The following is a 12,836-nucleotide window of genomic DNA, read 5'->3' as shown; positions in this document are numbered from 1 at the left end:
GTCTATCTAAACATTAATTTAGATTTAAAAATGCTGCATCAAATTTTATATTTTTATAGATGCCTCACTGAATAATGTAACAAATTAATCCTACTGTATATTAACCTCTAGCATTAGACCAATAAATCAGTGCAATTTAATTAATCTATGCTCCTTTTGGAATTTGGGTGTGTTAATAATGCTTGGGTAGAATGTGTTAAAATGCTTTTGCAGAAGTTCTGTGCAAAGCTGATTTAATTTGTGCATGTGTTGTATTCTGAATGTCAAGTACCTTTAACTCCTTCACATACAGAATTTTATTAAAACCTGAGAAGAAATAGTGAATTTTTTTTGCCCCTCTGTCCCGCAGGAATTGCTTAATTCTTTAAGAGTGAACATATTGTAACACTTTATTTTGATATGTTTTAGTCGTTCCTAGCTAAGCATTATTATTTGTCGATCATACTTGTGTTTATTTCCGATCACCAACTTTTGCTTTCCTCTGAAATCGTTGGAATATTTGCCCATGTATTGCCATTTTATTATTAGAATATGACAGCTCTTGTATTTTCAGTCTCCTCCCATTTCCTTGCCCTTTCTCTGTAACCCTTAACACTTAAGTGTCCATATTCTTTTTAAATACCTTAATTTTGTTTGCATGTGCACAAAATTAAGATCATGTGTCAGCATTCCACATCACTTGGATTTTAGTAAACTGTTGTGTGCTATGTAATACCAATTTGAAACTACTTACTTAAACAATGTATGTTTTACATCTTTTTTCTTTCCATCTGAAGTCTTCTGCAACAGCCTGGTCTTTTTAGATGAATCAGTCTTAGAACCATTTTATTGTGTTTATTTGGAATAATTAACTGTGAACAATTACATTAAGTTGTAGAAGTGTTTTATACCAAATCATTCTGTGCCCTTAAAGTGTGAGTCTTCATGTTTTTTTTGTTTCTAATTTTAGAATTTTGCAGCATCCAAATGTTCTCCACTGCCTGGGACAGTGTGTTGACACGGTCCCTTACCTGTTGGTCTTTGAGTTCTGTCAGCTGGTAAGTAAACAGTCAGCTGTTGGTGAGATTAATTTTCAAGGCCATTGTCCAGAATTTAGTATAACATGACACTCTTAAAGAAGGTACCCTTCTCCCCATAAAGCACAAATAAGTTAACAGCAACAAAGATGCACTGCCTTGTAGCCAGTACTAAGCCTTTGACAAAAATTGCAGTGAATCCTTTCCACTGCTCAATATTTATCCTAGCTGTCCTCCCAAGTCTTTGACTGGAAATGGAGCTCACTAATGTCTTCCAGTCAGAAGTCCCAACATAGCAGTTCTTGATGAGTTGCTTTGAGAGTAAAGTAATTTTGTAAATAATCCCTTACAAGTGTGTATTAAGCAATTATCTTAATGATCATATGTGGTGTACTTCATATTGAAAATGCTTTTTTCTCTGAGTGACCTGTTTTGCATTTATAATTTGCAAATTAATTTTTGTATTTTGAACTCTTTGCAGCCTTCAAGCTATGCATCTGTTTATAGAGGATATGTATTCAGCTTTTACTGATTACTTTCTAATTGGATTAACTTCTCATATTCTTGTCCTGCCAATGCAAATGCATGCATCCTAATTCTTTGGCAATGTGATCATTTCGGATCTTACTATTTATTTTTAAAGCACCAAATAGATCAGGAACGCTATGTACCACCATGAAGATTTGAAAATTCCATCCGCACTAGATGAGCAGCATTACAGTAAAGAACTGAATAGGACTTTAGAGGAAAGCACCAGCAAGCAGCAGGTGGTTGAAGTTGTATTGTTGATTTGGTGGTGTAGACACAAAATGAAAGTTTGGGTCTGGAAAATGTAATCTGACAAGTTCCTGAGAAATTTGTTGCAAAGTTTGTAGACCTGAGGAGAGCAACGGGGAATCAACTAGTTCAATGAGAATTTGTGGGTTAAAGCCAGTGACACATGGCTGATATAAAAATACACATTCAGAAAATTTCAGATGATAATATTTATTTGGAAAAGTGGAGGTAAATTTACTAGTCGGAAAGGCCTGCGAAAATTAAGAAACCAGTACAGAAACATACTACAAAGAAATGCTTGCCAGATGCATTTTGCAAGCTCTCCTGGGTTTGACAGTCTCCCAGATATACATGTCATCTATGGTAGTTATTTTAGTGCTGGCCACAGAAGAGTTTATATATATATAAACAGTGCGTACAAATAATTCAGTTTATCCATCTTGAAGCACCAGATTTGTTTTGAGAAAAGATAATAGACCACAAAAATATTTATTATATGATTTTGAGATGTACAGGCAAATGTGGATGCTTACGTTCCATAGACCAGCTATCGGGTATATGTATAATTTGTTTGGTGACCAGGATTTTGATGAGCTTAAAAAGCCATCATAACAAGTAGCTGAAATGGATGGAATCTGAGTACTGGGTGTATTAGAGGCCAATTCATGCAGTTCATCAATTTGTATCCAATGCCTCTGAAGCTAGCAGTACCTGGCAAAACATCTTGCTTAATAATAATTTTGTTGAGCAATGGATCCCCATTGTTTTTTCCTCTCCCATCTACTCCGGGTTTTATTCTGATTGTTCCTGTTTTTAAAATGTAAAATCATATACGAGAATTAATGTGTGATCATTGAGGAGGCATTTAATGCAGCTTAGTTATTTTCAGAAGAAATGTAGATTAATCCATTATGGTGTAGGCGCAGTGTTTGAATGGTGGGGAATTTCCCAAATGCTGGGTGTCTTTTCTGTTTGCAAATGTGACCGATAAACCCTGATATGATGAATGTCACAAACCATTCTAGAAATCATGGGTGAGTTAATATCAAGAAGCAACAATTCATTTTTTAACATTTCTGTACGCAGTCCATTTTTAAAACAAATGATAAATGAACAGAACTAGTACACTATTGAACGTTAGTAAAGTTTCACCATGGGTATAAATCATTAAGCAGAAAATAAAATTGACAAACTTTGAATGTGTATCGTATCTTTCAACTGTTGAAGTGCACCCTCTGCTGACTAGATATGGAACTAATTTAAGGATTATCCAAGGATTATTTGATATATGATTCATGTTGTGGAGTAACAGCTGTGTGTGACAACATTGCAATATACACTGGAGGGGTTTCTGATGATGTATATAGTCGTCTGTATCCTGAGATTATGTTACAACCTCCTAATGATTACCATGGCAATCATTTTGCTGGTGTGTATTTATCCAAAATGTTGATAATTGTAGAATTCCCACATTAACAGGATTCTCATGATCGTCCTCTGAATGTACTGAAACCCTTCACTGAAACCCTTTTATTCCAGGTTTATATCTAGCGACTCTTGTGTTGTTACTCCAGTTGTGTCTTGTAAGTAACTTACCCCTCAGCCACATGACCCCAACAATGGTACAAGATATACTTGAGTTCTGTTTTTTAGCTTTGCACCATACTAAATCTAGAAACATAAATTGCCTGTTTTTTGCTGGATGCCAAACAGAGTTACAGCATTCTTTCACCGAGTGACTGTAATAGATTGTGTGAAAGACTGGGCTGGTAATTTGTACAAGGTTACTATAATCTTAAGCTTTTTGAGAATTCCATCCTTTTCATGCATTCAAAGACCTTGATTTGAATATTTAAAAATAACTTGCATTTATATTGCACTCTTCAGGCAGAATAGTGTCTCGGAGCATAGTAAAAGGAAACATTTTGTTTATAGGGCGAATGTGCAAATGCTGACTTTCTCAAATTAAGAACTGTAAAGTGCCTTAGCACCGAAGATAATGTGCCCTTTGCTCAGATCTTCATTTTTTCTGCAAAGCAATGATGCTGTTGCTTTATTGAGTGTCACATTTTTTTAATTGATTATTGTGATTTTTATGAATTGATTATTCATATTATGGACTGAGTGAATGTTCAGACTTTGACCTCTGGTTGGACTGAATGTTATGATGTTTCAAGCTCTTTAAATAGATGTATTGCTCTTGCAGGCAATTAAGATTCTAAGGGAGTTTCAAATTCTTAGAGCATGAAATATTCCTGGCTAATGGGTAATTTGATTTCTTCAAACTAAATACATTTTTTGACAGACATTCATTTCTTGTTTACTTGAACCTCTACTTATCACATCTCATCTTGCTTCCATTGAAAATTGTGACTGCACTGAGCTAAGGCAAAAATAGTTCAATGTCTCACACAAGAACACTGATATTTTGTCAGTTGTATGGCAGAAGTTATTAGTTGCACAAATTAAACCTCGTTAATTTCAAACACCAAATAAATTTGATCTTTCTTAATGCACTAGTGTGAAGGTAAATATATTACCATACATTTAAATGTTTTGTGATCCAATAAAGTGATTTTTAAAAAATGTATATTAGACAACATATCCTGAATGATGACAAGTTACCAGATGTATTAAAGATCATTAGCTCTTTTGTTTAAAAATGATGGTAGCTCACAGGGTAGTAAAATGATGCAACAAAAGAAATTTGCTTGAGACTTTCAAAACAGTGCAGTATATAACATTTTTAAAATATTAAAAGGTAAATAATTTAAAATATTCAAGACCGAGAAAGATTAATTCCCTAATGCATGCATAACATACTTGCTTAGCAGAAACTTTAAATGTTGAAAATCCATGTACACTTGTGTGAAATATTTTCACATTAAGCTTCTTTGGGAAATCGAAATATGCTATGGATTTGTAAGACGATGATAAATTCATAATTATGTATCTTTTGAGTGTGTTTCTGTATTATGTCATTTATCATGTTCCTTTGCTCCCCGATACTCTGGAACGCTACAACACGTGAACGGCGATATAAATGCAAGTTGTTGTCGTTATTGTAATATTATTGGTTCAGATAGGACGAATCTAAATCTCACAGTTAACGTGGCTTGCTCTATGTGAGGAGTGCTATGTAATGTAAGTTGTTGTTTATTGCACAATATTTGTAGCATAAATTTGTGGACACCATATTGCATTGCATGAATTTAGTTGTTTAATTTAATTTTACTGAGGAAGAATTGTTGCACTTATTTGGTGTTGAATTGCGTTTGGTTACTGAACCATGAAGATGAGCTGTTTATTGGATGTTTCAGTTTGACAAGGTTTTTTTTTGAACAGAATACATTAATACGATGAAAAATGTTAAGTTGTTGTCAGAGTTAAAAGTAAGTATGTTTTAAAGTGCATACCAGAAAATACGTCGGGAAGACTTTTTACACAAACATGCTTTGATATCCAGCCACCATTACTGCTATGTGTGATATTTTTGGCAAGAAGATGGATAAGAGTTGTAAACGAGTGCTTCTGAAAGGGGAAACGCTGACTCCATGCATTTTGTACAAATATGTAAGCCTTCCCATTTGATGGAAACTGCAGTCCACCAGTTGCTGTTTTGCTGAGTGTCAGCTTCTCTTATTTTAGCGGGAAAAAATTAAACAGCTGTGTGCTGCCATCTAAGGCAAACTGTACAATGTACTTATGACCTATGCTGCCATTAACAAAACATTGGCTTAAAGTTGCTTTGGAGTAGAATAAAAATCAAACAAATCGGCAAACTTTTTGATATTTGGTGGGGCTTGCATATTGCCGATTTCTGGTGGTAGAACACAATATAATCTTTACCTTAGAGTGAGTTTCAGTTTTGAATGCAAGAATCCCCATAACACAAGATTATTGCAGTCACAAGCAAAAAAAAAAGTGAACTACTTTCCTTCAGATATAGCACAAAATATTAACCCTGCAAAATGGTAATTAATTTTTGGTCTTCAAAGAAGAGCGGTTTGTTTGTGAAAGCTTTAAGCATCCATTGCACAAAGTGTTTTGAGATGTCTCAATGACGTGATAAGGCGCCATATCAAATGCGAGGATTATTCTTACTACAATAGTGGTATGGATTCCCAATCTCTCCATCTTTCCCCCTCTCCATCTAGCTGTCTTCAAAAGCCACCTAAAAGCCTACCTCTTCGACCGTGCCTTGCTCATTTTATCTGCATGAGGCTGCATCAAATCTCACCCAAGAGCTGGACTGCAGTATCTTGGCTTTGTTTTTGCTGTGGAGCATTAGCTATTCCTGGCAATCGTTTGCCTATTAAGGCAGTTTTTTTTTTGCTGTATTTTAGGCGCTACATCAAATGCAAGCATTATTATTATTCACATGATAGGATGTGAAATAGGCAAATGTGATTATAGTTAGAGCATTGCAAGTAAAAGTGCCATCAAACCTAAAAGTGTACAACTACTAGTGACTATTTCTCTAGTTTCAAGCGGTCAGCCGGGTTTTCAAGAGTTGTGAGGTGAGCGTTGCCCCCTCTCTCCCCTCTTTCAGGTCCGCCTGAAAACTTCCCCTTCGACTGTGCTTACGGCCACCTCCCTCCGGCTTGGAATCAGGCTCCGCCACTGTTAAACGCTACCCTGCGTGCAGGGCGCTAACTAAGTGCAAGTTGTTGTTGAGTAAACACAGGAGAATCTAGATACGCAGATCACCTTCTACCCTACCACACATTTTTTAAATTACAAATTTCAGTTGACGTGACCATCAAATTTGCTTTCCACTTTTTTTCCCCCGTAGTCACTTTAAAAAAATCTTGTCAAAGGTAATCCCCCCCCCCCCCATTTGCCTTTTGTTGATGCTGATGCACTGTATTCCACTCAAATATTAAAATTTGTTACCTGGTGCTGCCGTCTATTGGTCATGCCATCTATTATGCCTTCCAAGCTAGTACTGTTTCAGATTGTTTTTTTTACCAAAGGTTGGTTCCAGTTTTGAAGTCATGGATTTAGTGTTTTGTAACCCAATTTGATTTCTTTTTACGAGCAATATGTCCATAAAAAATATATTGGATGCAACAACAAAGGGATAGGTTAAATATGTTGTACAAACTCAAATGATCACTTTGTTTTTAGCAAAAAAATGTACTTGAGATTTACATTGCTGTATTAATATCCAGAATGGCTAAACTGGTTAACTTATGAGCAACGTTAACTCTGGTCTTTGTTCATTTTTAGATAGTTTAATTTATTTAATTGCATTTCAAATGGTTGAGGCTTTGCTGATATATATGGTAGCTCTTATCTCTCCTACCAATCTGTCCTGACATTTCAATTTATTTTCCGTGTCTTCCTATATATCCAATCTTGCGAATCATCACTGTGTCTACAAACCATTTGTTTTCTCTCTATTTGCTTCCCTGTTGGTCCAATCTACCAGTTCGCATATTTAGCTAGAATCCACCATACAAGAGGTTCGGATAATTGGGGAACAATGTCAGATGGTCTGTCTGTGTGTGTCTGTCTGTCTATCTATTTGTGTGAGTCTGAGTCTGTGTGCATGAAATTCAGGTGTGAGTACTTGCCATCCATAAGGTTTTAAATGAGTCTCTTTTTCGCATCTGCAAGTTGCCTGAGTTTCTTGAATTTCTTTTCATACTGGACTGAGCTGAATTAGACTAAATCAAAGCATATGTTAGATGCTCTAAATTGTACATTAAAATGGATCTCAATAGAGAGCTTAGCCCTCTGGTAAATCCATTGTGTTTATTTAATTCACTTGTACAAAGTTATCTGAACGACACTTGGGAGGAAAGTTTTTTTTAAAAAAAACCTATATACAGTTGCCCTCTCAATCAGTTTTTACTTGCTGTCCAAGCTGAGGTGCTGAAAAAGTGTGTTTTTTTGTCCAGCCTTTAGTCTCAGCAAGTCTCGCCAACTGTTTTGGGTGGAGAAGTGAAAGGTCATGGAAGCCTTGTTGAGGTCATGATGTTATTTTAACATCTAACTTCAGAAACACAGCAGATGTGTAACAGTTCTGCTTCAGAGAGCTGTTCAATGTAGAAATGTGATTACTAAAGGTTGTTATAATGCTTCGCTTTCACAGGGCGACATCAAAGGCTATCTGCGGAGTCAGCAACAAGACCCAAGCCATGGGGGTTCAGAGCTGCTACAGCTACAGAGGATGGCATGCGAGATAGCTGCTGGGCTTGCTCACCTACACAAGCACAACTTTGTACACAGGTATGTTTCTAAAACACTCTCCACAGCGCAACAATCTCAGTGAGAGTTGTTGCATTTGTTTTCTTCCTTTGACCATTAACCGACTAGCAATCTGTGTACCTTAGCATGGCGTTCCCACAACAGAATCGTTAATCCAAGTCTCTACCACCAATGGAGCCACTCAACCTCTTAAACATTAAAAGTACCTTTTTTAAGATAAATGTTGACAGCTGGCGTGGTTTTATGTCCTGGCTGGCATTTTGAGTCCACTATAGTTTGAGGAACTACAAATGGGTAATTCCTACTTTCTTCCCAAAGCCTGATTCTTCCTTTGTTAAAGTCTGTTCAGAAAAAGGCACAAGAAATTCACTGTTGTATCCGTCAGTGTACCAGTCTCAGACACTGAGTTTGAGGTATCGCAATCCAACCAAATTGCCTTTAGTCAGCTATAAAGTTAAATATTTTCACTGGTGTAATTGCTTGAATAAAACTTGTGGCATCGTATTCCTTTAAACTTGTTAAATATTAAGATTTTTTTCACAGGTTTGGTTCTTTCATTTAAGTCCATTTAAGAGTGAAATCAGGATGCATTTTTTTTACTCAAAGGGTGGTAGAAATCTGGAATTCTCTCCCCCAAAAGGATGTGGGTGCTGGATCCATCCACATCTTCAAGAGTGAGGTTGATAGATTTTTGGTAGGTCAGGATATTTAGGGATATGGGGAGAAAGGGAAAATTGGAATTGAAAGGATTAATTGAGGTACAGATCAGCCATGATCTAGGAATTGGTGGAACAGGCTCGAAGGGCTGAATGGCCTCCTCCTGTTCCTATGTTCATTTCATCGAGTATTAGATTATAATGCACCAAGTTGTGCTAATTTTTAATGTCTTCATATTACCCAATTGCCAGGTTTTGAATATGCTAAACAAATTCATTTATCTTAAACCTTGAAACACAATTCATAGGATTTATTGTGCTACCTGTATGTTTCTATTCAGCAGGGTAAGATTTTGTATGTTTTACTTGTGCATTTGTTTTGAACCAGTTTAATGGGGGAAAGGTTATAAATTAATGTTATTTCTCTGTATTGAGAAAACTAGTATAATCAATCAGCATTTGGTTTACTATATTTTGTAGTAATACATATCTTTCCGTTCATTATTGATCTGGAAGTACCTGCAATATATTCATTATTATTATCTTTACTCACTTTTTAGAGAAAAGGTTTGTTAAATAGCCGATAACTCCAGCACTTTACAAACAGGATCTAGGTGCCTTGGCTTTGTATTTTTTCTACCATTGTATTTGACCTACAAATGTATGGTATTGTACAGTTTCATGTATCTGTCTTCAGCTGAGCAGGTGGGGGGGACTGCTTAATTGAAAATGAGATGAAAATTGAAGAATTTTGTTAATATTCCTTGGAATGATAACCTAAGTGAAAAGCACACAGAACTGGATTACCACACATACAGTTCATTGTGGCTGATGTAAATAAATAGGAAATAAGGAGTGTAACTTAAGGAATTCTATTTTAACAAATACAAATTATTGAGTTTTACGATAAAGTCTATTTTAACTGCACATCCCAGGTTACATACTCCAGTAGTGGTGTAGCATTGCATCAAAAATAAAGTTTGTGTCATTTAATAGTGATGGCTTAATATTTGTATTTGATCTGTAAGCATGATCTTGCAGTCAGACGAGATATTGATAGCTGTCATTAGTGCAAAATAAGGCCAGGTAGTGTGAACCAGAATGTTTCAATGTAGTAAATGCTTGTCTGTTAAAACTTACATTGACGAATATTTTGCCTGGAACTTCAAAGAAGTGTTTGCTCTTCATTTAACTTGATGCCTTCAACATAATTGGATTGAGACCAGCCTATTGAATTACACAATTCACATAAATTATTTTCTCACTTGCTGATGACTGCCAAAACATGATGAGCACACAGTTTGATGTAAAGGATCATTTTACAGTGATTTTTTTTATAGTGTACTGAAGCAAAGGTCTCCGATCATATTGATTGATTTCCCACAGCTCTGAAGTCCAAAGGCAACTCTGATACCAATTGATTTTCTAGTTTTTTTATATTTCAAAGCAGTCAGCGATGACTTCCTTGAAGATATCTCATTTTATCGGATTACTTTTTAATATGTATGGCTTTGAAAGTATTTAATAAATCTTTTGAAAATATTTGTTGTTGGTATGTGTGAACTTGACATTGGTACAATAGATTACTTTGTACTAGCAAGATTGAGCAAATATCCTTACTAATGGATCAGTTTTTCTTAAACTGGAAGTGTATGTGCCAAGTTGAAATACAACACGCTTAAGACTTCAACTCCCTCCTTTCTCCCCCACCTCACACACTCAACAATCACCCACCCAAGTGCCTCATGTCCAAATAATTAGTTTGCCATCTGTTCCTGAAACCTGCAATGGAAAGCTGTTAGTACTTATGGATGTTGGATCCTCTGGGTTGCTATAGCAAGTGTTCATTTCTGGTAACAATATCCTGATGCTGTCCGAGTATGTGGAAAAGCTCCAGCATCAGTGATTTTGTTGCTAGTGGTGAATTGAAGCAGCTAAGCTTTGCTCCTCTCCTGCACTAACCGTCTGCTTTTCAGATTACTTGGACCTGGCATTAGTTGTAAAGTGCACTCTCTGCACTTGCACATGATTGCTGACATATAGGAAATGTCACAGAGGTATTCCTTAATTGGACTGAAATCCTGGTATATTTGTTTAAACAAGGGCTTCACGTTTACAATAATTGTATGCCTAAAATTTTATTTCCTTATTAAGTTTTTTTCTTTACAGACTTATGGAGCTCTGTGTTCAACACTACATTTTGTTGTGCAAGCTTGGTACGTGGATAGGTTAGCATGCTAGCCTTTCACCATGGAACAAGTTTCAAATCGTGGGATGAAAGTCATCACTTAAATGAAGCAATTCTGATAATCATTTAAGATGTTCTGCTCGTTGCTGTACTACTCCCAGTGTTAATGATTAGGCCCAATGCTGTATAATTCCCAGTATGACGGAGTGGCTTTTGTCCAGTTTCCAAGTCAAATTCCTCACGATAGGCAATGCACTTTTTTTAAACCAGGGAGTAGAAGGAGGATTTCTCACCTCCCTGCAACAAGCGTTTTGGAGCAAGTCGATTATCTTTCTTTGGGGAGGAAGAGATTTTGAAAAATGGGTAATATTGTCACTTCAGACTATATTAATAAGACAAAAAATCTATCTAATGTTAGTTCCCAGTCAGTGCGAACCTGTGCACTATAACTTTCATTGGGCCATAAGGCATACATAGTGGCCTCATAGTCAGTTTAATATTTAAGCGAAAAATAGCATCAGGATGAATTTATCTATAAAATATATTTTTATTAGCAGCAAAAATTCCTTATAGTCACTTTTATTTAAAACAAAATAGACACTTTACAGCACTTCCAAAACTGAGCAGATGGGCCAAGAACAGCATTGGGGCAAATGGAAAATGTTCTCTTCTTTCTCAGCCATATACCTCACCTCCAACTTTAAGAGCACAATCAGCACTAGTACTTTTCGAGGTGTTGGATCCTTTGGATTGCATTTTTGTTGACTTGTAAAACAAAATGATTTCTAATGCAAATGCTCATGGCTTCATTCATATTAGTATATAAAGTACAGCATTTTGGTGTTTTTCCCAGTATGTTGTGTATGGTATGTACTAATAATAAATATGTAGCAACGAGTGTTTTGCCGGGTTAAATTAATGAAGTGACCAATTAAGATTCTGTAAGTGAAGCTCGCTGCCTGTAACACATATATTTTTTAAAATGTTAGCCTTCTGCTTTCACACCTCGAAAGATAATACGATATAGATTCACGGCAACAACTTTGCTGTACGTTTGAGTATTTTGCAGAGTTGTGCTTTTTGCCCTGATTTTAAAAACAATTGCATTTTTTTAAACTATTTAATTTTTTTAAACTGAGGGTTTTTGTAAATGATCAAATAAAATTTCACATTGGTCTTTGCTAACTATTCTCTTAGGCATTTAAAAAAAGAAATGCACCTTCACTTAGGTAACCAATTTGAAGCATTCACAATGAAGCAAATATACTCCCTTTTCTTTCCTTCCTTATCCCCACCGGCTCCCCACAGCCCCTGTTTGCACTCCTTTCATAAACGTATGAATTCAAACTGGGGTATGGTTCCATGAGTGACCATCCAGGGTTGGTGGATTAGATGGCAGGAAGGATCTGTTCCAACTAAATCTGGTTGGTTCCTCTAGAAAATCAAAAGCCTGGAGTCTGCTTTGGCAGATAGCATACTGCATCTTGTTCCATAAATAGCTTGAAACATTCAGCATGATTGTACCACAGGATGGCGGTGAGGAGCTGGTCAGTGTTTGAGTCTACAGCGATGCATGCAATTGCTCATAATTTCTAATAATTGTATGTTTACTCCGGCATAAAAATGTTGCTCTGTACTGTATTTAAGAAAACTTGTTAAGTTTCAAGAATATTGCAAGATCTTGGTTTTTCAGTTATTATGTAATGTACCTACTGATAGTTTTCTGTATATTTTGCAGACTAATAATCCAAAATAATCCTTAATAATCTTTACATTTGGTATAGTGCCTTTCACATCGAACACAGCTCAAAGTGATTTTATGTTTTGCTAATATAGTTATTGACAAATTTGTTTTATAATTCCTAAAGTTTAAGAAACTATAAAGTAAAAGAATAGTTTTCCGACACAGACTCGATGGGCTGAATGGCCTCCTTCTGTGCTGTAACATTCTATGAATCTAAAACTGAAAATATAATCTTGCAA

General features: G+C 35.9%; 1 protein-coding gene across 1 annotated transcript in view; it reads left to right on the top strand.

The window, feature by feature from the left end:
- lmtk2 (lemur tyrosine kinase 2) overlaps positions 1 to 12,836 on the top strand; it is a 56,193-nt gene that overhangs the window by 25,834 nt on the left and 17,523 nt on the right. The window contains 2 exon segments of the mRNA XM_007893563.2: positions 950 to 1,037; positions 7,894 to 8,030. Coding sequence (XP_007891754.2) covers positions 950 to 1,037; positions 7,894 to 8,030 — 225 coding nt within the window.

Source organism: Callorhinchus milii, unplaced genomic scaffold, assembly GCF_018977255.1.
Source record: "Callorhinchus milii isolate IMCB2004 unplaced genomic scaffold, IMCB_Cmil_1.0 Scaffold16, whole genome shotgun sequence".
Classification (NCBI taxonomy): domain Eukaryota; kingdom Metazoa; phylum Chordata; class Chondrichthyes; order Chimaeriformes; family Callorhinchidae; genus Callorhinchus; species Callorhinchus milii.
This window is presented reverse-complemented; position numbering and strand designations above follow the sequence as displayed.